This window comes from Ranitomeya variabilis, chromosome 4 (genome assembly GCF_051348905.1).
Source record: "Ranitomeya variabilis isolate aRanVar5 chromosome 4, aRanVar5.hap1, whole genome shotgun sequence".
Classification (NCBI taxonomy): domain Eukaryota; kingdom Metazoa; phylum Chordata; class Amphibia; order Anura; family Dendrobatidae; genus Ranitomeya; species Ranitomeya variabilis.
Genome location: NC_135235.1, coordinates 603,432,444 through 603,459,724, shown reverse-complemented (window position 1 = coordinate 603,459,724; position 27,281 = coordinate 603,432,444). Strand labels below are relative to the sequence as shown.

Here is a 27,281-nt window from a genome sequence, read left to right as displayed (position 1 = left end):
ATATTGATGCGTTTTTTCTGGCGCTCGGTTTGCTTTATGAGGAACCCAATCTTGAGATTCAGGCAGAAAAGGCCTTGCTGGCTATGTCGCAGGGGCAGGACGAGGCTGAAGTGTATTGCCAAAAATTTCGGAAGTGGTCCGTGCTGACACATTGGAACGAGTGTGCACTGGCCGCTAATTTCAGAAATGGCCTTTCTGAAGCCATTAAAAATGTTATGGTGGGATTTCCCATTCCCACAGGTCTGAATGATACTATGGCACTGGCTATTCAAATTGACCGGCGGTTGCGGGAGCGCAAAACCGCAAATTCCCTCATGGTGTTGTCTGAACAGACACCTAACTCGGTGCAATGTGATAGAAAAACCGCAAATTCCCTCATGGTGTTGTCTGAACAGACACCTGATTTAATGCAATGTGATAGAATCCTGACTAGAAATGAGCGGAAAATTCATAGACGCCGGAATGGCTTGTGCTACTACTGTGGTGACTCTACACATGTTATCTCAGCATGCTCTAAACGTATAGCTAAGGTTGTTAGTCCTGTCACCATTGGTAATTTGCAACCTAAATTTATTCTGTCTGTAACTCTGATTTGCTCACTGTCATCTTATCCTGTCATGGCGTTTGTAGATTCAGGTGCTGCCCTGAGTCTTATGGATCTCTCATTTGCTAAGCGCTGTGGTTTTACTCTTGAACCATTGGAAAATCCTATTCCTCTTAGGGGTATTGATGCTACGCCATTGGCAGCAAATAAACCGCAGTATTGGACTCAGGTTACCATGTGCATGACTCCTGAACACCGCGAGGTGATACGTTTCCTGGTTTTGCATAAAATGCATGATTTGGTTGTTTTGGGGCTGCCATGGTTACAGACCCATAATCCAGTCCTGGACTGGAAGGCTATGTCAGTCTCAAGTTGGGGCTGTCGTGGTATTCATGGGGATTCCCTGCCTGTGTCTATTGCTTCTTCTACGCCTTCGGAAGTTCCGGAGTATTTATCTGATTATCAGGATGTCTTCAGTGAGTCTGAATCCAGTGCATTGCCTCCTCATAGGGACTGTGACTGTGCTATAGATTTGATACCAGGCAGTAAATTTCCTAAGGGAAGACTGTTTAATCTGTCGGTACCTGAGCATACCGCTATGCGTTCATATATCAAGGAGTCTCTGGAGAAAGGACATATTCGTCCGTCTTCTTCCCCTCTTGGTGCGGGATTCTTTTTTGTGGCAAAAAAAGACGGATCTTTGAGACCCTGTATTGATTATCGGCTTTTAAATAAGATCACTGTCAAATTTCAGTATCCTTTACCGCTGTTGTCTGACTTGTTTGCCCGGATTAAAGGTGCCAAGTGGTTCACCAAGATAGACCTTCGTGGTGCGTACAACCTTGTGCGCATTAAACAAGGTGATGAATGGAAAACCGCATTCAATACGCCCGAAGGTCATTTTGAGTACTTGGTGATGCCTTTTGGGCTCTCCAATGCGCCTTCAGTTTTTCAGTCCTTTATGCATGACATATTCCGGAAGTATCTGGATAAATTTTTGATTGTTTATCTGGATGATATTTTGGTTTTTTCTGATAATTGGGATTCGCATGTGGAGCAGGTCAGGTTGGTCTTTAAAATTTTGCGTGAAAATTCTTTGTTTGTCAAGGGCTCTAAATGTCTCTTTGGTGTACAGAAGGTTCCCTTTTTGGGGTTCATTTTTTCCCCTTCTGCTGTGGAGATGGACCCAGTCAAGGTCCGAGCTATTCTTGATTGGACTCAGCCCTCGTCGGTTAAGAGTCTTCAGAAGTTCTTGGGCTTCGCTAACTTCTACCGTCGTTTTATCGCTAATTTTTCTAGCATTGTGAAACCTTTGACGGATATGACCAAGAAGGGCTCCGATGTAGCTAACTGGGCTCCTGCTGCCGTGGAGGCTTTCCAGGAGTTGAAACGCCGGTTTACTTCGGCGCCTGTTTTGTGCCAGCCTGATGTCTCGCTTCCCTTTCAGGTTGAGGTGGATGCTTCAGAGATTGGAGCAGGGGCCGTTTTGTCGCAGAGAGGCCCTGGTTGCTCTGTTATGAAACCTTGTGCCTTTTTCTCTAGGAAGTTTTCGCCTGCTGAGCGAAATTATGATGTGGGCAATCGGGAGTTGTTGGCCATGAAATGGGCATTTGAGGAGTGGCGTCATTGGCTCGAGGGTGCTAAGCATCGTGTTGTGGTCCTGACTGATCACAAAAATCTGATGTATCTCGAGTCTGCTAAACGCCTTAATCCGAGACAGGCCCGCTGGTCATTGTTTTTCTCCCGCTTTGATTTTGTTGTCTCGTATTTACCAGGATCAAAGAATGTGAAGGCCGATGCTCTTTCTAGGAGCTTTGTGCCTGATGCTCCTGGAGTCGCTGACCCTGTTGGTATTCTTAAAGATGGAGTTATCTTGTCAGCTATTTCTCCGGATCTGCGACGTGTGTTGCAGAGATTTCAGGCTGATAGGCCTGAGTCTTGTCCATCTGACAGACTGTTTGTCCCGGATAAGTGGACCAGCAGAGTCATTTCCGAGGTTCATTCCTCGGTGTTGGCAGGTCACCCGGGAATTTTTGGCACCAGAGATCTGGTGGCCAGGTCCTTTTGGTGGCCTTCCTTGTCAAGGGATGTGCGGTCATTTGTGCAGTCCTGTGGGATTTGTGCTCGAGCTAAGCCTTGCTGTTCTCGTGCCAGCGGGTTGCTCTTGCCCTTGCCTGTCCCGAAGAGACCTTGGACACATATCTCCATGGATTTCATTTCTGATCTTCCGCTATCTCAGGGCATGTCCGTTATCTGGGTGATATGTGATCGCTTCTCCAAAATGGTCCATTTGGTTCCTTTGCCTAAGCTGCCTTCCTCTTCCGATCTGGTTCCTGTGTTTTTCCAGAACGTGGTTCGTTTGCACGGCATCCCTGAGAATATTGTGTCTGACAGAGGATCCCAGTTCGTTTCCAGGTTCTGGCGATCCTTTTGTGGTAGGATGGGCATTGATTTGTCGTTTTCGTCTGCTTTCCATCCTCAGACTAATGGACAGACGGAGCGAACCAATCAGACTTTGGAGGCTTATTTGAGGTGTTTTGTCTCTGCTGATCAGGACGATTGGGTGACATTCTTACCGTTGGCTGAGTTTGCACTTAATAATCGGGCTAGTTCCGCCACCTTGGTTTCGCCTTTTTTCTGCAACTCTGGTTTCCATCCTCGCTTTTCTTCGGGTCATGTGGAACCTTCTGACTGTCCTGGGGTGGATTCTGTGGTGGATAGGTTGCAGCGGATCTGGAATCATGTGGTGGACAACTTGAAATTGTCACAGGAGAAGGCTCAGCGCTTTGCCAACCGCCGCCGCGGTGTAGGTCCCCGACTACGCGTTGGGGATTTGGTATGGCTTTCTTCCCGCTTTGTTCCTATGAAGGTCTCCTCTCCCAAATTTAAACCTCGTTTTATTGGGCCTTACAAGATATTGGAAATCCTTAATCCTGTATCTTTTCGTCTGGATCTTCCTGTGTCATTTGCTATTCACAATGTATTTCATAGGTCCTTGTTGCGGCGGTACATTGTGCCTGTAGTTCCTTCTGCTGAGCCTCCTGCTCCGGTGTTGGTTGAGGGCGAGTTGGAGTACGTGGTGGAGAAGATCTTGGATTCTCGCCTCTCCAGGCGGAGGCTTCAGTACTTGGTCAAGTGGAAGGGCTATGGTCAGGAGGATAATTCCTGGGTGGTCGCCTCTGATGTTCATGCGGCCGATTTAGTTCGTGCCTTTCATGCCGCTCATCCTGATCGCCCTGGTGGGCGTGGTGAGGGTTCGGTGACCCCTCACTAAGGGGGGGGTACTGTTGTGATTTTGCTTTTTGCTCCCTCTAGTGGTTACTAGTTTTTTGACTCTGGTTTTTCTGTCATTCCTTTTATCCGCACCTGAGGTCGTTAGTTTAGGGTGTAGCTATATAAGCTCCCTGGACCTTCAGTTCTGTGCCTGGCAACGTAGTTATCAGAGCTAGTCTGCTGTGCTCTTGTCTACTGATCCTGGTTCCAGAATATATCAGCTAAGTCTACTTTTTGCTTTTGCTATTTGTTTTGGTTTTTGCATTTTTGTCCAGCTTGTTCCTGGTCTGCATCCTGAACTTTGCTGGAAGCTCTAGGGGGGCTGGTGTTCTCCCCCCGGACCGTTAGACGGTTCGGGGGTTCTTGAATTTCCAGTGTGGATTTTAATAGGGTTTTCGTTGACCATATAAGTTCCCTTTCCTTTTTCTGCTATTAGTTAGCGGGCCTCTCTGTGCTAAATCTGATTCATTTCTGTGTTTGTCTTTTCCTCTTACCTCACCGTTATTATTTGTGGGGGGCTTCTATCCAGCTTTGGGGTCCATTTCTCTGGAGGCAAGAAAGGTCTTTGTTTTCCTCTACTAGGGGTAGCTAGATTCTCCGGCTGGAGCGTGTCATCTAGAATCATCGTAGGAATGATCCCCGGCTACTTCTAGGGTTGGCGTTAGGAGTAGATATATGGTCAATCCAGTTACCACTGCCCTATGAGCTGGTTTTTTGTATTCCTCAGACTTCCACATTCCTCTGAGACCCTCGCCATTGGGGTCATAACAACACACACTCCAAAACACACCCCAACCCCTCCCTCCTCTATCTTCAAAAAGATTTGTGATGTCATTCCTGTCCAACCTCCTCTTTTACATTTGCCCAACCCACACTCCATTACACACAGATAGGTGGATAGATAGATAGATAGATAGATAGATAGATAGATAGATAAATAGATGAATACATACAGATATATCTATATATCTATGTCTATTTCCATATATATGTCCATATCCATGTTTCTAAACCCCTTCACCCCTGGAACTTTTTTGTTTTCGTTTATCGCTCCCCTTCTTTCCAGGGCCATATTTTCTCTGTCAATACGGCCATGTAAGGGCTTATCTTTTGCGGGACAAGTTCTACTTTTGAATAACACCATTGGTTTTAGCATGCCGTGTAACAGAAAATGTGAAAAAAATTAAAAGTGCAATGAAATTGCAAAAAAAGTGCAATCCCACACTGTTTTTTTGCTTGGCTTTTTTGCTAGGTTCACTAAATGCTAAGGCTGTGTGCACACGTTGCGGATTTGATTGCAGATCCGCAGCGTTTTTTGCCGCACAGAATTGCATCAAATCCGCAGTGTAGTGCACAACCAATGTAAGTCTATGGGAGCCGCAGACCTGTGCACATGCTGCGGAAAAAGCCGCACCGAAACGCAGCTTTTTTTCCTCGCAGCATGTCACTTCTTTTGTGCCGAACTGCAGCGTTTCTGCACCCTAAGACTTTCATTGAGTCGGGCACATCCGCAGCAAAACCGCAGATGTAAAAAAGATCTGCAGTTTAGATGCGGATGTGGGTCCGAGAAACGCTGCAGTTCGGGAGGAGGGAAGTGCGTGGGCGGAGTGTGGGCAGTGGGTGTGTGCGGGGCTGTTCGGGTGTGTGCGGGGGGTCGTTTGGGGTGTGTGCGGGGGGTCGTTTGGGGTGTGTGTGCAGGCATCATCCGATGGGACTACAAGTACGCAGCATCCAATCTGCAGCTAATTGGGATGTAATCCGGACAGTGGACACACACCCTACGCTATCCATACATCTATCAATAGATATATCTATCCAGATATATCTATAGATATATGAATAGATAGATGTATGCATCTATAGATCTATCTATATGTAGATCTGTCTATCCATTTCATCTATCATCTGTCTGTGTGTGTAATGGAGTGTGGGTTGGACAAATGTAAAAGAGGAGGTTGGACAATAATGACATCACAAATCTTTTTTTTTTGTTCAATAATACATCTTTATTAAGCTTTCAAAAACGCACCAAAACGCATAAAAACCGTGCAAAAACCGCACCAAAAGCGAATTAAAAAATGCATCAAAACCGCACCAAAATTGCATCAACACTGCACAAAAACCGCACCAAAAACTGCATCAAAACCGCACCAAAACTGCAACAGTTTTTGGTGCAGTTTTGATGCTGTTTTTGGTGCGGTTTTGATGCAGTTTTTGGAAATACGGAAAATGTGCATGATTTGAATGGAAACATGCATGAAAAAACGGATTCGGAGGCCGGATTCATCATTTCACATCTCAGTTTCATACGTTTTTTGCCGGATCCGTCGCTGTGCGTTTTTTCGCCGGACAGAAAAACCGTTCCTCTGTATGTGTTTTCCGTCCAGCAGAAACAGCTTTTTTGACGGATCCGGCAAAAAACAGATGAAACGTGTGGCCATCAGGCGCAATCCGGCGCTAATACAACTCTATGAGAAAAAAACTGATCCAGTGGAAAAACATGGATCCGTTTTTTTCAAAACTCGCTGGATTCTGCCTGATGGGAAAAACCTGATGTGTGAAAGCAGCCAGATATATGGATAGATACATCTATGTATCTATAGATATATCTATCTATAAATATATCTATAGATAGATATATCCATAGATATATAATAGAAAGGCCGATGTATCTAAGACTACTTTCACACTTGCATTTTTAGCAATCCGTCTTTTTGGGAAAAAAACGGATCCTGCAAATGTGCTCGCAGGATGCGTTTTTTACCCATAGACTTGTATTAGCGACGGATGGCCACACGGATCCGTCGTGTTTTGGCGGACCGCTGAAAAAACGTTCAAGTGAACGTTTTTTGTCCATCGCGTTCGCCATTTTCTACCGCCCCCTCCTCCCCGGACTTCAGAATGGGCAGCGGATGCGTTGAAAAACTGCATCCGCTGCCCACATCGTGCACAAATTTCACGTGTGTCAGTATGTAGGCCCGACGCATAGCGACGCAAGTGTGAAAGAGGCCTTAATGAGCGTTCAATTCAATTAAAAAAACGGCGTGGGCTCCCGTGCAATTTTCTGCACCAGAGGGGGAAAGCCGACGGCCAAGGGCCAATATTTGTAGCCTGCTATGAATATCAGCCCCCCAAAAAATGACGTATGGTCACCCTATATTTTATAGCCAGAAAGGCTACGCAGACAGCTGCGGGCTGATATTCATAGCCTAGAGAGGGGCCATGGATATTGGCCCCCCCCGGCTACAAATACCAGCCCCCAGCCGCCCCAGAAATGGCGCATCTGTAAGATGCGCCAATTCCGGCACTTAGCCCCTCTCTTCCCACTCCCGTGTAGCGGTGGGATATGGGGTAATAAGGGGTTAGTGTCACCTTGCTATTGTAAGGTGACATTAAACCAGGTTAATAACGGAGAGGCGTCAATAAGACACCTATCCATTATTAATCCAATACTAATAAAGGGTTAATAAAACACACACACATTAGGAAAAAAGTATTTTAATATTCTTCATTTAACCATACTTACCATACTTCAGCGCCTGCAAAAAATGTAAAATAATAAACCGTATACTACCTGTCCGCCGTAGTCCAATTAATAACGAGTGTCCCACGACGATCTCCCCTATAGAACAGTGACATCGGGTGATGTCACTGCTCTATAGGACCTTCAGTGACACACTGACAGGAGACAATGGCTCCTGCAGTGCATCACCGAGAGGTTACCTTAGGACAAAGTCTCACTTTATGGCAATTGCTGCCTGGGAAAATTTCTCACACAGCAATGGCATAAAGTGAAACTAGGGTCTATTTTCTCACAGGGGCGTAGGAACACATTGTGAGGAATACATTGTGGAAGGATACCTTCCATCATTGTATTCCTGGAGCGTGGTCGCATCAGCTGATACTCCTGTTCTCCACGGGAGATCGTCGAGGGACACTCGTTTTGATTGGATTTCTGCGGATCAGGGAGTATAGTGTTTATTTATTATTTTAATATTTTTTACAGGTGACAATGGCTTCGGGGAACAAAGTGACAAGTGATGGTGAGTGTGTACTGTACGTCTGTATGTATGTACTGCATTTCCCATGTCGTCGCATGTCCCATGTCGTCGCATGTCCCATGTCGTCGCATGTCGCATTTTGTCGCATGTCACATGCCGTCGCATGTTACCGCATATTGCATGTCACATGTTGCATGTCACATGTTGTCGCATGTTGAATTAAGTCATGTCGCATGTTGTCACATGTTGCGTGTTACATGTTGCATGTCACATGGTGTATGTTGTATGTCTGTATGTACTGTATGTCTGTATGTATTGCATATGTGTTGGTTTTGGTTTTTTTTACATTGAACACATTAGCCCGATGATGGGACTACTACTGTCCCATCATTGGCTAATGTGTCACTCACTGTCACTGTAGCAGGCAGAGCCCGATGGGACTTGTAGTCCCATCGGACGATGCCTGCACACAGACACCCAGCAATGACGCCCGCCCGCCGCAGACCCCAGCACGGCCAGCGGACCCACCGCACAGCCCGGCGCAGCCCCACGGCACATCCCGGCGTAGGCACCGGCACATCCCGGAGCCAGCACATACCGGCACAGGTACCGGCACATCCCGGCGCAGGCACCGGCACATGCCGGCACCACGGCACATCCACCACGGCACATCCCGGCACATCCCGGGGCCGGCACCACGGCACATCCCGCAGACTCCCCCGCGCCCGCCCATCCCAGAACACAGCATTCACATCCCTGCCTACTACCTAGCCCCGCCCACCCCCAGCACAGCCCCGCAGCCACCAGCGCAGCCCACAGCCCAGTCACTCTTGATGAGTGACTGCTGTCTGTGGCGGCTGGGTCATGCCTGCTCATGACGTCACGTCAATTTCCAGAGTCTGGAAATTGACGTGACGTCGGCGGAAATAAGCGGCGGCTGCAGCCTGGGGGTCACGTGACCCGGACTTAGCCGCCAGCATAGCACCGCTCACAGGCGAAAACGGCAACGGAAGATATTTACACAATTCATCAGGGGCCCCGGGGGGATACATTGGGGGGTTAATTGAAAGTAGTGGACAACCCCTCTAATGCATTGGGAAAAACCGCGCAAAAAAGCGTAAAAACCGCGCGAAAAAAACGCATGCGGATTTCTGGCAGAAATATCCGGTTTTTGTCAGGAAATTTCAGCAAGAAATCCTGACGTGTGCACATAGCCTAAATCCCACCAGCTGCACCATATCCATGAAATACTCCAGATAGCACTTATTTGCACTTTAAACACTTTACCATTCTCAATGTATATGGTGCCATGGTTGCTATTCAACTATTTAGACTGCATTATAGCCTAAAATTATGTTTGCTCCTTTTTACTCGGTGTCTTCTCATTTTATATATATTATGCTATGATATGAACTGACAGTTGCACAATATTTATTGAATACTTAACTCAGTACTAACAAGCATCTATAGTTGCTTTATATTTCTTTTATTCACTTACTTTTCAATGAATACTGTGCACTGATTGTCATATACATATGACCCAAAAAGGATTTTGTAGGACATGATTGTTTCTTCTCATGATGCTATTGTGTCCTGATAATTGCCTGGTTATTTTAACCATTTATATAGTTATATGGATTTTGGTACTTTCTTCCTTTAAATATGCATAGTTTAATACCAAGAGCTGTGACTTTATGTATTCGAGTCTAAATATGAAGGATTACCACTTCTGTCTCTGTTGCAATGTCCCCCCTTAAATCTAGTTTCTAATTGTATGTTTCATTGTACTTTACTGTATAAAAATAAAATATTTTTATGATTTACCTGGGTAGTTTAATTTCTGTTTGTATTTGGTTTATCCGATAAAAAATGCCATATACTGGCTTTGCCCCAGATTGTGGTGTGCTATATCAGATGAGACTATCCCACTAAACCAACCAGATTATAACACGTCAGTTAGTGAAATGTGTTCACATTACCAGATCCTTCCAGGTCCCTCCTGATATACTCCTCAGAATTATCTTCAAATGCTTCTTCATCAGCAGCTGCAACACAGAAGACGCAATTACACAAAGAGGTCTCACACACTGGGCCAGCAAGCCTCCGTTTCAATAATAGCGTTGGATTTGTCTACTCACTGTAATGTAAAAAAAAAGTCCTCGCTCATTAAATACATTAGGGAACATAAGACCATGGCCTGGCATGAGGTAGGAACAATAGTGTTTGCTTTGTCCATGAGCTATGCCCTTTCCTCAGACATTAGGCAACTTTGTCCAAAGGAAGGAGACCAAAATTCCCTAACAAGCTGCAACCAGGAACCAGGAAACATGACTTTAAGGCTAAGGCACACGCTGCGGATTTGCCTCTGAGGATTCGCAGCAGTTTTCCATGCCTTGAACAGTACCATGTAAACCTATGGAAAACAAAATCCGCAGTGCACATGCTGTGGAAAAAAACGCGCGGAAACGCAGCATAGTTTATTCCGCAGCATGTCAATTCTTTGTGCGGATTCCGCAGTGGTTTACACCTGCTCCATAATAGGAATCCGCACAAAATCCACAAAAAAATCGTGGTAAATCCGCAGTGCGGTTTACCTGCGGATTTACCAAAATCAGTCCGGAAAAATCCGCAGAGTAATCCGCAGCGTGTGCACATAGCCTAAAGGGCTTCTCCTCTTCAAAAGTCACATCAACGGCGTTGCAGCAAATAACTGAGCTCAGTGGCTTGTGCTATCAAAATTTGAAGAGCAGCTAAATTCTGATTGGCTGCAGTGCTTTTAACTTGAAGTCACAGTCACGGCTGCAGCCAAACATCATATGACTGGGGCAATAGAGGACAACGCTGGACCTGGGAATGGGAATAATTGTTTTTTGGTTTTTTTTTTAACTCGGTTAGTGTCCAGATATAGAGTCAGAATCAAAAAAGTAGTCTTCCTCTCTGAGGGAGCAGGCCTCAAAATGGGAACGATGGAGGGAACAAGCTCCAAGAGGGGCAGTCAGGGAAGGTGACCTGGAAGAAAAGTCAAATCGCAGTTGCCAGGTACGCCAACAAAATCCAACATGTTGGGAGATCTCACCTGGTGGTTCTGACTCACCCCAGTAAGTGGTCAATTACCAGAGGAGGTAGATGAAGGGTAAAAAAGGACTGGGAAACGTTGGTTAGCTTGGCCAGCAAATGAGAAACTACTGTCATTCAGTGGGCAGTACACTACCCTCCCAACCATCCTGCGGGTACAGGCACATACATAGAGGGTAGACACAGGCTGGTCGGAAGGAAACTTACGCTTTCAGGCAAAGCATGAAAAATAGCTAACATTGGATGGTTAGCATGTCTGGAATGTGTGATCTTCTCAGGAATCAGACATGGCAGGAGAGGGGAGAAAATTTACCTCTTGCCAGCAAGGTAGCCTGTTGGAGAGAAGCAAGTGTCAATCCCTGAGACAACAGGGCCTACCATATCTTTGGAGTCTCGAGTCCTTGGTAGCAATATGAAGCTGAGATGCTGCAGAGACTCCATAATCTCAGTGAGGAGAAAGAATGCATTTGGAGGAAAGGGCAGCGTAGTTGCAGATGGCATCCTCAGCGGTAGAGAGAAAATGTAGGTGGTGGGCGGTAAAGGAAACCAGTAGGAACACGAGGAAACCAACATGTCGATAGCACCATGGGACCTTAGAAAGTCAGTTGGAGGAGCTCCAGTAGGCTGTGCAGGTGCAGCGGTGCATGGGCCAATGTGGCACAATAGAGGTTTGATGGCCTGGGAAGTGCTAAGTACTAAACCAAGAAAACAAGTAGTAGTGCTGAGAAAAAGGACGACAGACAGCATAGATAGGGGCATTTGGATTCTGTCAGTCTTCTCTCCTGTTACATGTTCCCTTCTTCTGTGGGCGGTGCATAAGTGTAAAGGCTAAGAACGATGGCCATATCACCAGGGAAAACAGGACCATGGAATGCACAAAAGCAGCCAGATAGGGTGGGAAATACATCAGCTGACCGAGCGGACCACCTAGTGCTTAGCACCTTAGGACACAACTGGCATTGGCAGAAGACATACTGTGAATGGTTTGTGAACAGAGGACCTTTGAAAGGGATGCCTGATGTCTGACTAACCTCGTTGAATGAGTTGTGACCTGAAAGGGATTAGCTGTTGGACCTGCAGGCTTCCCTAATCTCAAACCTAACCCATTTTGAAAAAGTTGCATTGAGGAGCAGGCCATCATTGATTACAAGAAAAATCTGAATGTCAGAAGGCTACAGTCACCATCTGACCGACACTAGTGGTCCAACCAAATATTTACCGAGCAGTCTCATCAGCAGTAGCTCTATTTTGCGAGAAGTTTAAGGATGCCAATAGGGCTAAGTAGGGACCTGACTGGTCAACAATCTGAGAAAGCAAATGCTCAACTACAGATTCAACCATATACTGATAAAGCGTTGTTAGGGTACCTAAGGCCTGGTTCATGGACCTAAACTATTCTGAGACAAAAGAAGATTCAGGAGAAGCGAAGGTAGACTCTTAGTGTATGTGCACACGTTAAGCATTAGGCAGGAAAAACACAGCCACTTTGTTCACATGAGTTTTTTGTGCAGGTGAAATCTGCAGCAAAACTGCTGAAATAATTGACAAGCTGCAGATTAAAATCTCCGCCAAATCTGCAAGTCATAAGTCACTTTGCTGGCATCACGAAACCAGGCCCTTATGGTTCCTTATGGTTCCAGGGAACAGTAGAGATGTGTTCCAAATTAGCAACAATATAGTGGGCAGGAGATGTGACTCCTGAAATAGCGGAGTACCAGGAGGGGCAGCGATGGCAAGAAGAGATTGCTCCCAGGCAAAACACTAAAAACACAAAAAAGATAGTTCTCGACACATCCAGAGCGAAGTGGACCAGTCCAGAGACAGATTATCTCACTAAGTTCGAAACAAGGGCTGCACCGAGAAAAGATGGGAACTCAAGTAGTCGGGCTTTCTGCCAACAAGGCGCCCCGCGATGAAGAAGCCAGAAGAGCTTTGATTACAGAGGCAATAGGGCTCCCAGGAGGACACCTCTACAACACCAAGAGCAAACCAAAAAATGTCTAGGCTGCAGCTAGCAGAAGAAAGGAAAGACTGGCTTTGGGGGGAATGCAAAGGAAGGGAACACTAAAAAGGTCACATCCCTAGGGAATAGAACAGGAAATTGACTAAGAAAAGAATGGAGGGCTACACTAATGTGGAGTATATCATGTGTCCTTCTGTGACTAAAAAAAAACAAACAAACAAAAAAAAACATTGGGGACATCCCCTGAAGGTAATTAGAAAGAAAAATAAAAACCCACTGCAGCAGATCTATGACAACTATGCTAAAATTGAGCCTAGTGTCTAAGAAAAAAAACAGGATTTTTGGTTGCTTACCGTAAAATCTGTTTCTCGGAGCCTTCATTGGGGGACACAGGAACCATGGGTGTATGCTGCTGCCACTAGGAGGCTGACACTATGCAAATAAAAAAAGTTAGCTCCTCCTCTGCAGTATACACCCTACCGACAGGAAGTAGGATATTCAGTTAGTGAGAAAGCAGTAGGAGAAGCAACGTGTAAGAGAGAAAAAATATTATAATAATAATCTTTATTTATAAAGCGCCAACAAATTCCGCAGCGCTTTACAGTTTAACAGTTTCAAACACTCAAAGAGTGTTCAAAGAACTCGAACGTTAACAGTATAACACAATAAACAGAGCTGTTCAACTTGGGAGGGTGCTGTGTCCCCCAATGAAGGCTCCGAGAAACAGATTTTACGGTAACCAAAAATCCTGTTTTCTCTATCGCCTCTCATTGGGGGACACAGGAATCATGGGACGTCCAAAATCAGTCCCTAGGGTGGGAAAAACAGACTTCCATCAGGTCAAAGGACTCACCACTGCCGCCTACAGGATCCTTCTGCATAGGCTGGCATCCGCCGAAGCGTAGGTATGGACCTTGTAAAATTTGACGAACGTGTGGATGGAAGACCAGGTTGCCGCTTTGCAGAGCCGTAGGGCGGAAGCCCTGTGGTGCACCGCCCAGGAGGCGCAGACTGCCCAGGTCGAGTGAGCCTTTATCCCCGGAGAGGGCACTCTGTTCTTGACCCGGTAAGCCTCCAAAATTGCCGTTCTGATCCAGCGAGTAATAGTCGCCTTGGAAGCCGGCAGGCCTCTGCGCTTGCCATCAGGAATGACGAAAAGAGAATCCGTCTTCCGGAAAGCGGACGTTCTATTCAGGTAGATCCTCACTGCCCTGACGAGGTCCAGCTTGGTCAACGATCGCTCCAGAGGATGAGTCGGTGCTGGGCAAAAGGAAGGTAGAACGATGCCCTCGTTGAGGTGGAAGGTGGAAACCACCTTAGTAAGGAAGGAAGGCAGAGGCCTGAGGACCACCTTGTCCTGGTGGATGACCAAGAAAGGAGGTCAGCAAGAGAGGGCCGCCAACTCGGAAACGCGGCGGATAGAAGTGATGGCCACAAGAAAGGCCACCTTCCAAGATAGGAGTGACAGGGGAACCTCCCTGAGAGGCTCAAAGGGGGAAACCCTCAGAACGTCCAGTACCAGATTTATATCCCATGAATCCACACGGGCCCTGAACGGAGGGACAGCATGGGCCACTCCTTGAAGGAAGGTCTTAACCTGTGGCCGAGAAGATACAGTCTTCTGAAAAAGGATGGAGAGCGCAGAAACCTGGCCCTTCAGGGAACTAAGAGCAAGGCTCGAATCCAGTCCTGCCCGAAGGAAAGCCAAAATGGAAGGCAAGGAAAGGGACCTAGGTAAAACGCAGTTGGACTCGCACCAACGGAAATAAGCCTTCCAGGTACGATAGTAAATCCTGGAAGACGAAGGCTTCCTAGCCTGGATCATGGTGTGAATCACCCGGTCCGAAAGGCCGGACGCTCATAGAACTGCGGTTTCAACAGCCACGCCGTTAAACTGAGCGACCGAGAATTCGGGTGGCAAATCATACCCTCAGAGAACAGCTCGGGCCTTTCTGGAAAGCGCCAAGGGGCGTCCGCGAGAAGATTGACAGTCTCCGCAAGCCAAGCTCTCCTGGGCCAGTCCGGGGCAATCAGAATAACCGGCTTTTAACTTTTTCAACAGCTTGGGAAGTAAGGGCAGGAGTGGGAATAGATAGGGCAGCACGAACTGCAACCAATGAATGGCCAGAGCGTCGACGCCCCCTGCGAGGGGGTCGCGAGACCTGGAGACGAACCGAGGAACCTTCCTGTTCATTCGGGACGCCGTGAGGTCCACGTCCGGAGTCCCCCATCGAAGACAAATCTGATGGAAAACCTCCGGATGCAAGGGCCATTCCCCTGCCGCGAGACCCTCGTGGCTGAGGAAGCCAGCGGCCCAATTGTCCACGCCGGGGATATGCACCGCGGATATCACCGAAACTGTTGCCTCTGCCCAGAGGAGGATCTTGGATACCTCGGCCAAGGAGCTCCGAGTCCCCCCTTGAAGGTTGATATATGCCACCGCCGTGGCATTGTCCGCTGGATTCGGATAGGAAGACCCCTGAGAATCCTTTCCCAGTGACGAAGAGAGAGAAGGATGGCCCGAATCTCGAGGACGTTGATCGGTAGAGAAGACTCCTGCGCCGACCACCGACCCTGAACAGTCAGGTGGCGAAACACCATCACCACCCGCCAGTGAACTGGAAGGACCTGCCCTGGGGGATGAGAGGTGACGTCAGCCACCAGTTGAGGGACCACTTGACCCGGGAAGAGAGTCGGATCGGACGATCCAGAGAGAAGACAGACCTGTCCCACTGTGACGGAATGGCCTGCTTTAGAGGTCGAGAGTGAAATTGGGCGAAGGGAATCGCTTCCAATGTTGCTACCATCCTCCCCAGAACCTTCATGGCCGATCGAAAGGAGAAGCCGAGGACCCTGGAGCAAGCATACGTCCAGACGAAGGATGGATCTCTCATCTTCGGGGAGGAAGACTTTGGTCTGACGAGTGTCGAAGAGCATGCCCAGAAAGACGAGGCGCTGGGAGGGAACAAGACAGGATTTCTTCCTGTTGACAAGCCACCTGAAACGGGCTAGAGTGTCGAGGACAATGAACGGGCTCTCATGAGCCTGAGAAAAGGACGGAGCCTTGATGAGGGTGTCGTCGAGTTACGGAAAAGTACCATTCCCCTGACTCTCAAGATGGCTATCAGTGCCGCCGTGATCTTTGTGAAAACCCTGGGAGCGGTTGCGAGACCGAAAAGCAGCGCGACCAACTGGGAATGCTCCTGATGTACCGCAAAGCGCAGGAATCTTTGATGTCCTGGAAATATAGGGACATGAAATTAGGCGTCCAGAACGTCTATGGAGTACAGAAACTCCTATGCCACCATGGAAGTGATTACTGAACAAAGGGATTCCATTCCGAAAGTCGCAGACGAACCCTTTTATTTAGTAACTTGAGAACCGGGATTGGTTCGAGTAGAAGCCTGTGAATCCTTCTCTTTCTGGAACGGGAACGATTACCTCCGCGCTGAGGAAAGAGGCGATGGCTGCAAGCAAACCCAGAACCAAAGTCGGGTCTTTTGGAGGGCGAGATTCGAAGAAACGATCCAAGGGCTGAGAAGCGAAATCGATTTTGCATCCCGAGGATATCGCTTCTCTGACCCATGCATCCTCCATCGCCATAAGCCAAACGTCTTTGAAGAAAGGAAGGCGCCCGCTTGGGAGATGCGCCGGGATTTCAGTGAGAATTATGCCGAGGTACATCTTCCAGGTCTAGACCTGGTGGATCTTCTTTGCGAATAGCAGGAGAGCCAGGAAGAAGTGGACCTAAAGGGAAACTTCTTCCTATCTTGGCGCGCTTGCGACCTCTGCTGATGAGGAAGAGGTCGGCAAGGTTTGGATTGGGGGAGAAGGGAACTTGTCCCCCCCCCCCCCCGGTCGTGTCCTTAATAATTCGGACCGGTCTGGAACCAAATGACGTGATCACTGAAAGGGCAAGGTGGTAAGTGCCTTCTTAGAAAACAGGTCCGCTTGCCAGGCCTTAAGCCAAACTGTCCGGTGGATGGCCACGACATTGCTGGATGCCTGAGCTGCACGAGACGCGGCATCCAGGGAGGCAGAGAACCAAAAACTCACTCGCATGAGAAATCTGGTTGGTCAGAACAGCTAGCTGTTCTGGTTGGGCCCAGCCAGAGTGCCTTGACGGAGTTGCTTTGCTCATTTGGCCACAGACTTTGAAACCCATGAGGAGGCAAAAGCCGGGCAAAGAGTGGACGCAGCCGCTTTGAAGGCTGACTTCGCAAAGGATTATAAATGTCTACCATTAGATTCCTTCAAAGATGCTGCACCAGGAAAAGGGCCGGACTGTGTAGTCTGGAGACTGGCGGGCCCAAGGAGGGAGAAGCTGTCCAGTTGGCGGTGCTCCGGGGAAAAAGGATATAACACGCTGAGGCGCTGTCCTCTTTGAAAGCGTCTGGCCGGATTCTCTCTTTCTCTGGCCATCAGCTCCTCAAACTCAGAATGAGGGGCGAAAACTTTGGAAGGTGGTTTGGACCGTCTAAACGAAACCGCCTGATCTGCGGGTTCCGTAGCGGAGTCTTTGATGCCACAGGTTTGGTTAACTGCAGCAATGAGGTTCTGAACCATATCCCTCATGCTAGCGATTTGGTTAGAATCCAGCTTCAACACATCTTCCGAAGGTGCATCCGAGAATGCTTCGCCTGACCCGGGGGAGGAAGACCGGGAAAAAAAACCTCAGACCGGCATTCCTGTCTAGATCCTTTGCGGCCAATCTTGGTAGACTCGGACAGAGCCTCCTGTGACCCGCTGGCCACAGCGGAAGACCTCAGGGGCAACCTATCAAGCACAGACACTAGGGTCTGAGACACTCGGGTGAGATCGCAGGGATTGGGACAGAGAGGAGACCCACCCTGGGATAGGGAACTCACTCTCTCGGACAGCAGGGGTGTCCAGGGCGGTGGGCACAGCGGAGCTGTTGCAGTCCTGACAGAGGGAGGGAAATCTGCATATGTAAGGCGAACATACAAAGTGACGGACCAAAATAGCAGAAGAAGCAGGAGGACGGGAGAGTTCTCCCTTAGAATTAGACATGGTGCCAGAGGGTTAGGGGACGGAGGCAGAGGGAAGTGTCAGTCTGCTGTGTAGAGATACTCACAGTAGATGTCCTGTAGCTTCCAGGCTGTAGAGGAGCAGGTCCTGCAGACAGATGCACCGCTGGATGCGACGACCCATGGCGGCGCCAGAGGAACCATAAAAGACGTGCTGGATGCTGCACCAGGAAAAGGAGGGCAAAAGGCCCGCTATTAAAACCGGAAGAGGAGCGGGGCCGACAGCGCAAGCCTGGGGCAGGAAGATGGCGCCGGCTGTAGAGCGGTGGCTGGGAAGAAGTGGGCGGAGACATGAGCACACACCAGGGTAACCAATATGGCGCCAGTTGCGGGCACTGCTATAGGGGGCGGAGCTAGGCGCCCTGCAGGAAGAAGGTACGGGCGGGAGAAAGCCCGCCCGAAGGAGAGCAAATGGGGGGCGGAGTTACTGCGCTAGAGTAGGCCCGAGAAGCCGGGGCCTAAATTAGAAACCAGCGACCGCCACACCGAAGTAGGCCCGAGAAGCCGGGGCCTAAATTGGAACCCGGCGGCCGTCTCGCCGGAGTAGGCCCGAGAAGCCGGGGCCTAGGTTAGATGGCGGCGACCGCCTGAATGAGAGGAGGCAAATAAGCCATCGCCGCAGCGAACATCTCGCCTGTGCCACTGAAAAAGGTGGCCCCTCAAATGGCGCCGAATCCCGCGTCCAGACTGGGGGGGTTGGGTGTAGTTAATGGGGCCTGAGCAGGGCTAAAAGTGCTGCTGAAAGCCCTGGTATTTCCCCTAGGAAAAGGCCCCCCCACCTCCCTAAAGGGAATCCCTAACTTAAAGGTTCTGAAGGAAATAGATGGGACACCTTCTAAATACTCACCTTCTTCATCTGTATATCTTCTTCCGGAAAAAAACCTGAGGAAAAGGAGAAATATACCTCATTATTCCAGATGCAAAAAGACGTCCTGAACTTGCTGGTGGACGTCCTCGTCTCCTCCAACCGACAGGCTCTGGTGAGCGAGTGGGTGGGGGACGGAGCTAGGACCGGACTTCTAAGCATGCTTGTGTGCTAGGATCATGGTCCTGCTGGGGGATCTATGAGGATACGGGGTGGCAGTACACGCCGTACTCATAGTCCATAATGTGGGATTACAGGTGTGACTGTTCACCCTGTATCCCTCCGGAAAACCTGAAAGAAAACGACGCACATTGAGGTAGATAAGGGTCTAATGAAAGACCCGTGTCCACCTCCTACTGACACTAAGCTAAACTGAATATCCTACTTCCTGTCGGTAGGGTGTATACTGCAGAGGAGAAGCTAACTTCTTTATTTGCATAGTGTCAGCCTCCCAGTGGCAGCAGCATACACCCATGGTTCCTGTGTCCCCCAATGAGAGGCGATAGAGGAAAAAAAGGTACAGCTCACTGGGCAGAGTTTAAGTCGCCAGGGCAGTGCCCCTCAGGGTTATTAATGGGCAGATATCAATACAGAACTGGATAGAGGATGCAGGAGAATGGAGGACTTACTGGAGAGGAAAGGGCAGAAATGCCCTAGCAGAGCACTAGCAGAGCCATGGTTAGTGGTGTATAAGGTCGTAGAGAAAAAGTCTGCACTACTAGTGTCTCCAAGAAGCAGTCAAACTGCCAAGGGAACAGTGTACCTGGCAGAGTGCTTCTGCTCATTTCAGTAATCAAACCCTCATTAGATCAAAACTGGTGACATGTTAGAAGTTTTCTGAAACCACACGTCCATTTTAGATATTCAGCTATAAGACATGACAAAATCTTTACCTCTGAACTCCATGTTGGGGACAATGACTTTCTCACAAATACTGGTCAAGGTGCTTGGATCCTCAAACAGGTTCTTGTAGTGTGGGCGCTCACACACTGATGCCAGGAATTGGATGGCGTTGCTCACCAGCTAAGGATGATAAAGAGTGTTAGTGAGTATAAAGCACCATCTGTATGACAAGGTCATCACAAGGGCTACTCTCCGCAGATTGCCCTGGGGGAACCTACATAAACGACACACAAGGTCGCCCATCCACATCAAAAGGCTGAAACAAGAACATTTCAGAGGATCTTATTTTCAGCATAGATACATTACAGGAAAATGTCAATTCTTACCAAGTCGTATTTAACTTCCTGACCAGTGGTCACAAGCAGGTTCCATATGGCAGTGACGAAGCGAGGCAAGTAGGCCTGGAATTCTTCATCATACTTCTGTGCGTATAGAGCAGCGTTGTCACAGATCTGTGACTTCAGCAATTCCAGCAACCCGGCTTCCTCCTCATCCTGCAATCCAAAAGGCACATAATCTCGTTACGAACATGGGTGAGGGTTATCTGAAGACTGATGCGGAGTCATACACAACTCACTTCTGTTTGGAGCAGCTTATTGTCCAGGGTCAGAAGACTGTGGAAGTTGGTCATCCAGGTTTCCATGTTATCTTCAAAGAACTCAGGGAGATCCTACAGAGCAAAACAGAAAGAATGTATGAAAAAAAAAGTTGGCAGGATCTGGTCCATCGGCCACATTAGTAATTTGTGTCCACTGGACAGGAGCCCTCAGAACCAACACTTATCTGACAGCATCCAAAGATCTTTTGATCTGACGGCCAGACGCAATGTCACACCACAACAATGACGCATACATGTACAGAATTTTTGATGCACCTTTGCTCCCATTAAACTACATCAATTCATTTCAGTGTTGTGGTATTCTATGATTTACCACAATGACATCACACTAGGCTGGGTCTTCCCATGCTCCGCTTTCTAATCCTAATAAGAGTGTGTGATGATATGCTATTCTTAGCTCCATACATGTTATACCAGGGGCATGTATATCCTTCTAAGACTACAGTCATTGCAACATCTACCAAACAGATCCATCCATACAAAATATAAAGGACGCAGGGTAGTTGAGCTCAGTGTTCAGGATACGAATCATCCCTATATGCATCATGACCCATCAAATGACCACAATTACAATTCCATACCTGAAAATTCAAGCTGTAAAACAACTTGGCAATCAAAATGAGAGAGGAGAAGAGGACTTTTAAAGCGCTGACATCATTAGCATGAGTATTACATAGACCAATGGTTGCCTGGAAGAGAAAAGAGCAGACAATAAGGGTATGTGCACACGTAGAAAGGAGCTCTGAGGATTTTTCCGCAGTGGATTTTAGAAATCTGCAGGTAAAAGGCACTGCGTTTTACTTGCAGATTTACCGTGGTTTTTATGCGGATTTTGTGCGGATTCCACCTGTGGTTTTACACCTGTGGATTCCTATTATGTAGCAGGTGTAAACTGCTGCGGATTCCGCACAAAGAATTGACATGCTGCGGAATGTAAACCGCACTGCGGATTGCATTTTCCATAGGTTTACATTGTACTTTAAATGCATGGAAAGCTGCTGCGGTGGCGCAGCTGCAAATCCGCAGCAAAATCCGCAACGTGTGTCCCCTAAGGGACAATCCACACCATGCTGGCAATGAATGGGGAACACAAATTTAGCCACTTAATGTGTTGTAGAAGAAGAGATAGAGGGCATTACCTGAAAAAGGTTGGTGAGAGGTAAAGCAAAGGTATCCAGCACTAGTTTAATCTCTGTCCACAGCTCACTGGACTTGAACTCATGGCGGTACCTAGCACAAGGAGAAGACATCAGCAGCAGTCACCGGCACCTCAGTGCTGCAGGCGATGGCTCATCTCCATACCTCTTGAACAGGGAATGAGCCGTGTGTAGGACGCCATTGATGACATGGAAATCTCCACTCTGGAAACGGTTTACCATCTCAGTCAACAGATCTGGCCATTTCTGAGGAAAATCTTCCCGCCCTATGATACTGATGGCATCGCTTAGCTATAAGAGAAGACGGCATCAGGGTTTTAGCAGAAGCTGCATCTTAGGAGCAGAGCGATCCCACAGAACATGAGAGGCTCGGGAGTACTACACCTGCTTCTGGATCTGTTCAGGGCTGCTTAACATGAGGTTTACTATGATGGCTTTAATGGCCACACGGTCAGTTTCACAGATCTTGTTTGGCTCATCTTCGATCTGAACCGGAAAAAAAACAGAATTATGGGAATATTATGAAGGTTGTTACCATGTAATCCAAGAGCAGGTGGATGTAGGGGCAGAGACCCCAGTTCCAGAGCTTTGCCACTTACTGGTCTGCTTGTTGTAGTTTCAATAAGGTCACTGTTTAATCAGCAGATCATTACTACTTGACTGCTTTACAACGTTGCCCCCACCACTTATTGGCAGCTTTCTGCCTATGAACAGTGTACACAAAAAGCTGCCAATCAGGGGTGTGGACAGTGCAATAAAGAGCTCAGCATTCAGAGAACTGCAGCAGAGAAAACAGTGATTACAAGAAGCCCAATAAGTGACATATCACTGGAATCAGGGTATCTACCTCTACATCATGCTGCTCTCAGATCTCATAGCAACATCCTGGTGACAGATTCCCTGTAAGGACAGGCTTTGTTACCGCACCATCCCTATGGTGGACAAAGCAGTTTTAACACTGCAGTCACCACAATGGATGAAGCCGTCAAAATGTGCAATCAATAAAACACACCAGCTGTCAAACTGTCCTGCTGTCATTATAGCTGTCAGAGAACCATACTTTATAAACACATGACAACAGAGCGGTGGATAGGTGAGGTTTTATATACTTACCACTCTCCAGTTCCTCTTGATGTAGTTCTTGAATGTTACGGAGGAGCACACTTTGATGACGTTATCTTGGGATCGCTCCACAAGGGTGAGCAGCAGGAGGGGGTAGTTCAGGTTTGCTTCTACAGATTCCAGATATTTTTCAGCTAAATACAAAAAAAAGAAATGATAAACTGAGCGCATCCAAGACACACGCAGCACATCCGTAGTGATGGAGGTGCTACGGCCACTCACAACTATGAATTGTATAAAGCAAAACAGTCTCTGTGGCAATGCTGTAGTGAAAGGGACGCAAGACGGACCTTCTAATAGAGGTATGCTGGCAACTACAATTATGGCCCTCTGTACACTAATCAACGCGCCAGAGAGGCTGCCATTTCACATGACTAGCAGAGGTCTATTAGAGCATCATACTGTGGATGCAATGTGAAGAGGACCAGTCATTACAAGATACACTAAATAATATGTGTTATAGAGGCTGGAGGCAGAGAAATAATACAATATAGGCTGCAGGAACTGACGTGTGATTATTATAAGGGTTTCTATCCACTTATTAGTGGAAGTTAGCAAGTAAAGGTGGATTCTTCAGAAGAACAGGAAATCTCTCCAAAGCCTAGTGATGGACACCACACATTGGATGTACCTGGCCGACGCACTGCAGGGTCCGGGTCTAGTGTCTTTCTCAGATACTCAGTCAGGGCCTGCAGGTTGGCGTCACTCAACTCCATGGTTGCAAAACCTAAAAAGGCAGAAATGGTGAAATCAAATGACATCGCCAAAATCTGTGGGAACCTACTCTGGCACCTTCTGAGGTTGTGCTCACATCACTATATACTTAACACCAAAATCAGGACATGATTGAAAAGTCGTCAACGGCTCCAGCCTACTCATATGTACATAACATGGCCCACACCAGACAGTTGCTTGTAAAGGTACGTTATATGGATTAATACAGATTGAGCTTTTTTATGTTACTAGAACCCAGCAGATCACTTTATAAGTTTCATGGAACAGAAAAGGCTAGGACATTCTTGAAATGTGCTGACCTTCCGTAGAAGTGAATAGAGAGACCTACCAAGCCAAGGTGGTCGCCCACTCCTGGATATTACGGCATGTGATGCTGATCTGTGGAGGATTCTCACTCACCTTTACTCGCGATGCACTTCGTTCCTTATTCTACAGGAATCTTAGTAGAAATCACAACCTGTAAGAAATACAAATCTGATGTAAGAAGCTTCACATGTACAGAGACAGGTTACAGACCTTAAGAGTGAGCACCAACCCCAGCAAGTGCCGATCATTGAAGAGGCCAAACTATGATACCACTAGGGTAGAAATCAGACCAAAGGTCACTAATACGCAAATGATGGTGCAGACCCTGAATTTACACTGCTGGCATTCTGCTACTGAGAAACTACCACTCCTATCATGCCGTGAGAGTAAAGGCCTCCAGACTGGAGCTGTAGTGCCGCAGGTTGCTGACCCCTGGTCTAGACATTACTATGACCATCTGATGAATTACCCCTCTAGGCTCAGTGTTGGAATCAAGGAGCCGGATTATCAGATGCCAGATTACAGGACTGTCACTGTTCAGCATTACACTCAGCAGGAGGGGCTGAGGCACTCTGGAGTTTGGGTTGCTCCTGGTCTCTGCCCTGGCACATACAAGGTATTAATATAGAAACTGAACAACCCTTAATACCTGTGATGAGAGGTCTGGAGGACGTGGTCTGTGGTAGGCACCGAGGAGCAGGAGAGGTGGAGACACAAAGCAGCAATGATCCCCCGGCCCTCCAAACTCACCAGACCAGAGCGAGCACTCCACACAGCTTGGATGTGACACATGAGTCTGCTCCTCCTGCAGGAAAGCTCCCCAGCCTCCATGGGAAGCCTCAGTCACAGACAAGCAATGCCCAGATGCCACCAAGTGACAGGGAGCTGCTCCAAAGGGATGTGAAGGAGGCGGCCCCTCTACCAATCAGAGAAGAGGGGGAGGAGCCAAGCAGAGTTTGGTTGACAATCACTGGAAGGTTCCACCCCTTGCCCAGACTGCAGGAGATGTTAACCCCTCGTGATGCTGCTCTCATCTATTACACTCATGCTGCAAAGGAGCAGAACAAGGGGGCAAGAAAAGGGGAGTCAGCATGGGGTGAGCAAAGCAAGACCATGATAAGGGAGAGGGGTACCAAGACAAGATAGCAAGGGGATGGGTAAGAAAGTCAGAGGCTATAATAAAGAGGTGGAGCGGAAAGACTGAAGTGAAAGGTGGAGGGGAAAGAAAAGAGTAACAAGGTACAGGAGGGGCAAGATAAGGGGGGACACAGGAAGTTGGGGGCAAGACAAGATGAAAGCAAGAAGGTGGTGGGGGGACAAGACCGGGCTAACCGGAAGAAGGTGGGGGCAAAACAAGGTGGCAACAATAAGTGGATGGGCAAGACATGAGGGAGCCAAAAAAAAGGAGTGTAGAAGAAGAAGACTGTGACAAGAAGGGGGTGTGGAGTAAAACAAGGGGGTAGCAACAAGAAGATGGAAGGCAAGACACGAAGGGGACAAAAGGTGGGTATCGAGAAGATGCTAACAAGAAGGTAATGTGGGTGAAACACAGGAGAGGCGACAAAGATGGTGGGGCAAAAAAAAGGTATGCAACAAGAAGGTGGTGGTGGGGCAAGACAAGGGGCTGGCGACAAGGTGGTGGTGGCGTCGGGGAGACAAGGGGCTGGCCACAAGGTGTGGTGGCGCCGTCGGGGAGACAAGAGGCTAGACACAAGAAGGTGGTGTTGGCGGAGTCGGGGAGACAAGGGGCTGGCCACAAGAAGGTGGTGGTGGTGGCGGCGGCGGCGGCGGGGAAACAAGGGGCTGGCCACAAGAAGGTGGTGGTGTCGGGGAGACAAGGGGCTGGCCACAAGAAGGTGGTGGTGTCGGGGAGACAAGGGGCTGGCCACAAGAAGGTGGTGGTGTCGGGGAGACAAGGGGCTGGCCACAAGAAGGTGGTGTTGGTGGAGTCGGGGAGACAAGGGGCTGGCCACAAGAAGGTGGTGTTGGTGGAGTCGGGGAGACAAGGGGCTGGCCACAAGAAGGTGGTGGTGGCAGCGTCGGGGAGACAAGGGGCTGGCCACAAGAAGGTGGTGGTGGCAGCTTCGGGGAGACAAGGGGCTGGCCACAAGGTGGTGGGGGTGGTGGCGTCGGGGAGACAAGGGGCTGGCCACAAGAAGGTGGTGGTGGTGGAGTCGAGGAGACAAGCGGCTGGCCACAAGAAGGTGGTGGTGGCGGCGAGGAGACAAGGGGCTGGCCACAAGAAGGTGGTGGTGGTGGCGGCGAGGAGACAAGGGGCTGGCCACAAGAAGGTGGTGGTGGCGGCGTCGAGGAGACAAGGGGCTGGCGACAGGAAGGTGGTGGTGGTGGCGTCGAGGAGACAAGGGGCTGGCCACAAGAAGGTGGTGGTGGCGGCGTCGAGGAGACAAGGGGCTGGCGACAGGAAGGTGTTTAAGGCGAAAAAAGTGGTGGAAACAAGATGGTGGGGCGAAGAAAGGGAGTGGTGACAAGAACTTCGTGTTGGCAAAACAAACGGCTGGCGACAAGAAGAAGGTGGTGGTGGTGAGACAAGGGACTGGCAACAAGAAGGTGGTGGCGACGGCGGAGAGACATGGGGCTGGCAACAAGAAGGCAGCGGGGGGGATGTAGGTGAAATGAGGGACTGGCAAAAAGAAAATGGAGGTGGGTGAGACAAAGTGGTGGTGGAGCAAGACAATGGTAAGACAGGAAGGTGGGGAAAAAATAAGAGGGCGGAAAAGTGACAAAAAGAAGTTCGGCCAAAAGAAGGTGAGGGGTTGAGACAACTGGGTGGCACTGGCAACAAGATGGTGGAGGGGAAACAAGGGGGTGGTGACAAAAAGATGGGAGGCAACAGGCACAGGGGGAGATAAGAGAAGACCCTAGGACATTCCGCACCGCCCTGACTCTAGCGCACAGCAGCAGTAAGGGGCCGGTACAGAGCACTCGGGGGACACACAGTCATGGTGCTGATAGTACAGGCAGGACACACTGGGCTCTGGCTCCGCCTGCACCGTCCTCCCCTCTAGGTAGTAGCTTTCACACTGGGACATGTAGGGGCTCGGGCGCCCCCGATGACTCCACAGTATCTATATGAAAACAACAAGGCCGGATTCACACGCATAACATCCGCCTTCCAACCATGACAGGTCTCCGCATTGCCCCCGCTGCCATTACCTGTCACACGGGCACGTTCCACTCCTCTGCCCCCTGCGCAGCGGCCTCAGCACCTCACATTCAAACTCCGGCAAAATGGCGCGCTGTCCTCACTGCGCATGCGTCTGGTCAGGTCACACCTCCTCACTGCACATACCGCATACCCATGCATGCGCCCTCACTGCGCATGTCCCAGGCCTCGGTGCTGCTGAATGAGGCGTGCGGGGCTCTCTGTGCCCTCAGGTCGTGTATCTGTCATGTGGAGAAGAGAAGACGTGACGTGACGTGACGTGACTCCTCCCTGTGTAATGTGACAAATGTGGCCATATATTCTCTAATTAATTCCCTTTGGGTGGCACGTAACAAGTGTCGGTGAAAAACCCATTTCAGAAAAAATGCATTTGCTCCTGTTTTTTTTTTGTTGTTGTTGTTTAGCGCTTTCCGCCTTTTCGTAGTGGCGGATTTTAAAGTCCACATTACATGTATTTATCTGTGGGTTTTTTCTTTATTTCATCAC

The 27,281-nt window shown here is 48.7% G+C and overlaps 1 protein-coding gene across 3 annotated transcripts in view; it reads right to left on the bottom strand.

Moving 5' to 3' along the window:
- The window catches only part of CSE1L (chromosome segregation 1 like), a 119,012-nt gene extending 91,956 nt beyond the window's left edge, over positions 1-27,056 (bottom strand). Inside the window, exons 1-12 of one of the 3 annotated variants that reach the window (XM_077253300.1) lie at positions 26,786-27,056; positions 23,705-23,762; positions 23,202-23,297; positions 22,562-22,704; positions 21,833-21,934; positions 21,594-21,739; positions 21,431-21,521; positions 20,873-20,980; positions 20,250-20,342; positions 19,999-20,166; positions 19,663-19,792; positions 9,798-9,863 (exon numbers count right to left, since the gene is read on the bottom strand). In XM_077253300.1, coding sequence (XP_077109415.1) covers positions 9,798-9,863; positions 19,663-19,792; positions 19,999-20,166; positions 20,250-20,342; positions 20,873-20,980; positions 21,431-21,521; positions 21,594-21,739; positions 21,833-21,934; positions 22,562-22,704; positions 23,202-23,286 — 1,132 coding nt within the window. In that variant the 5' untranslated portion in view covers positions 23,287-23,297; positions 23,705-23,762; positions 26,786-27,056. Of the gene's footprint in view, positions 1-9,797; positions 9,864-19,662; positions 19,793-19,998; positions 20,167-20,249; positions 20,343-20,872; positions 20,981-21,430; positions 21,522-21,593; positions 21,740-21,832; positions 21,935-22,561; positions 22,705-23,201; positions 23,298-23,704; positions 23,763-24,260; positions 24,504-26,785 lie in introns of those variants that run through there. The other 2 variants (XM_077253301.1, XM_077253302.1) reach the window with 2 other exon arrangements.
- Positions 27,057-27,281: the final 225 nt, after the last annotated feature.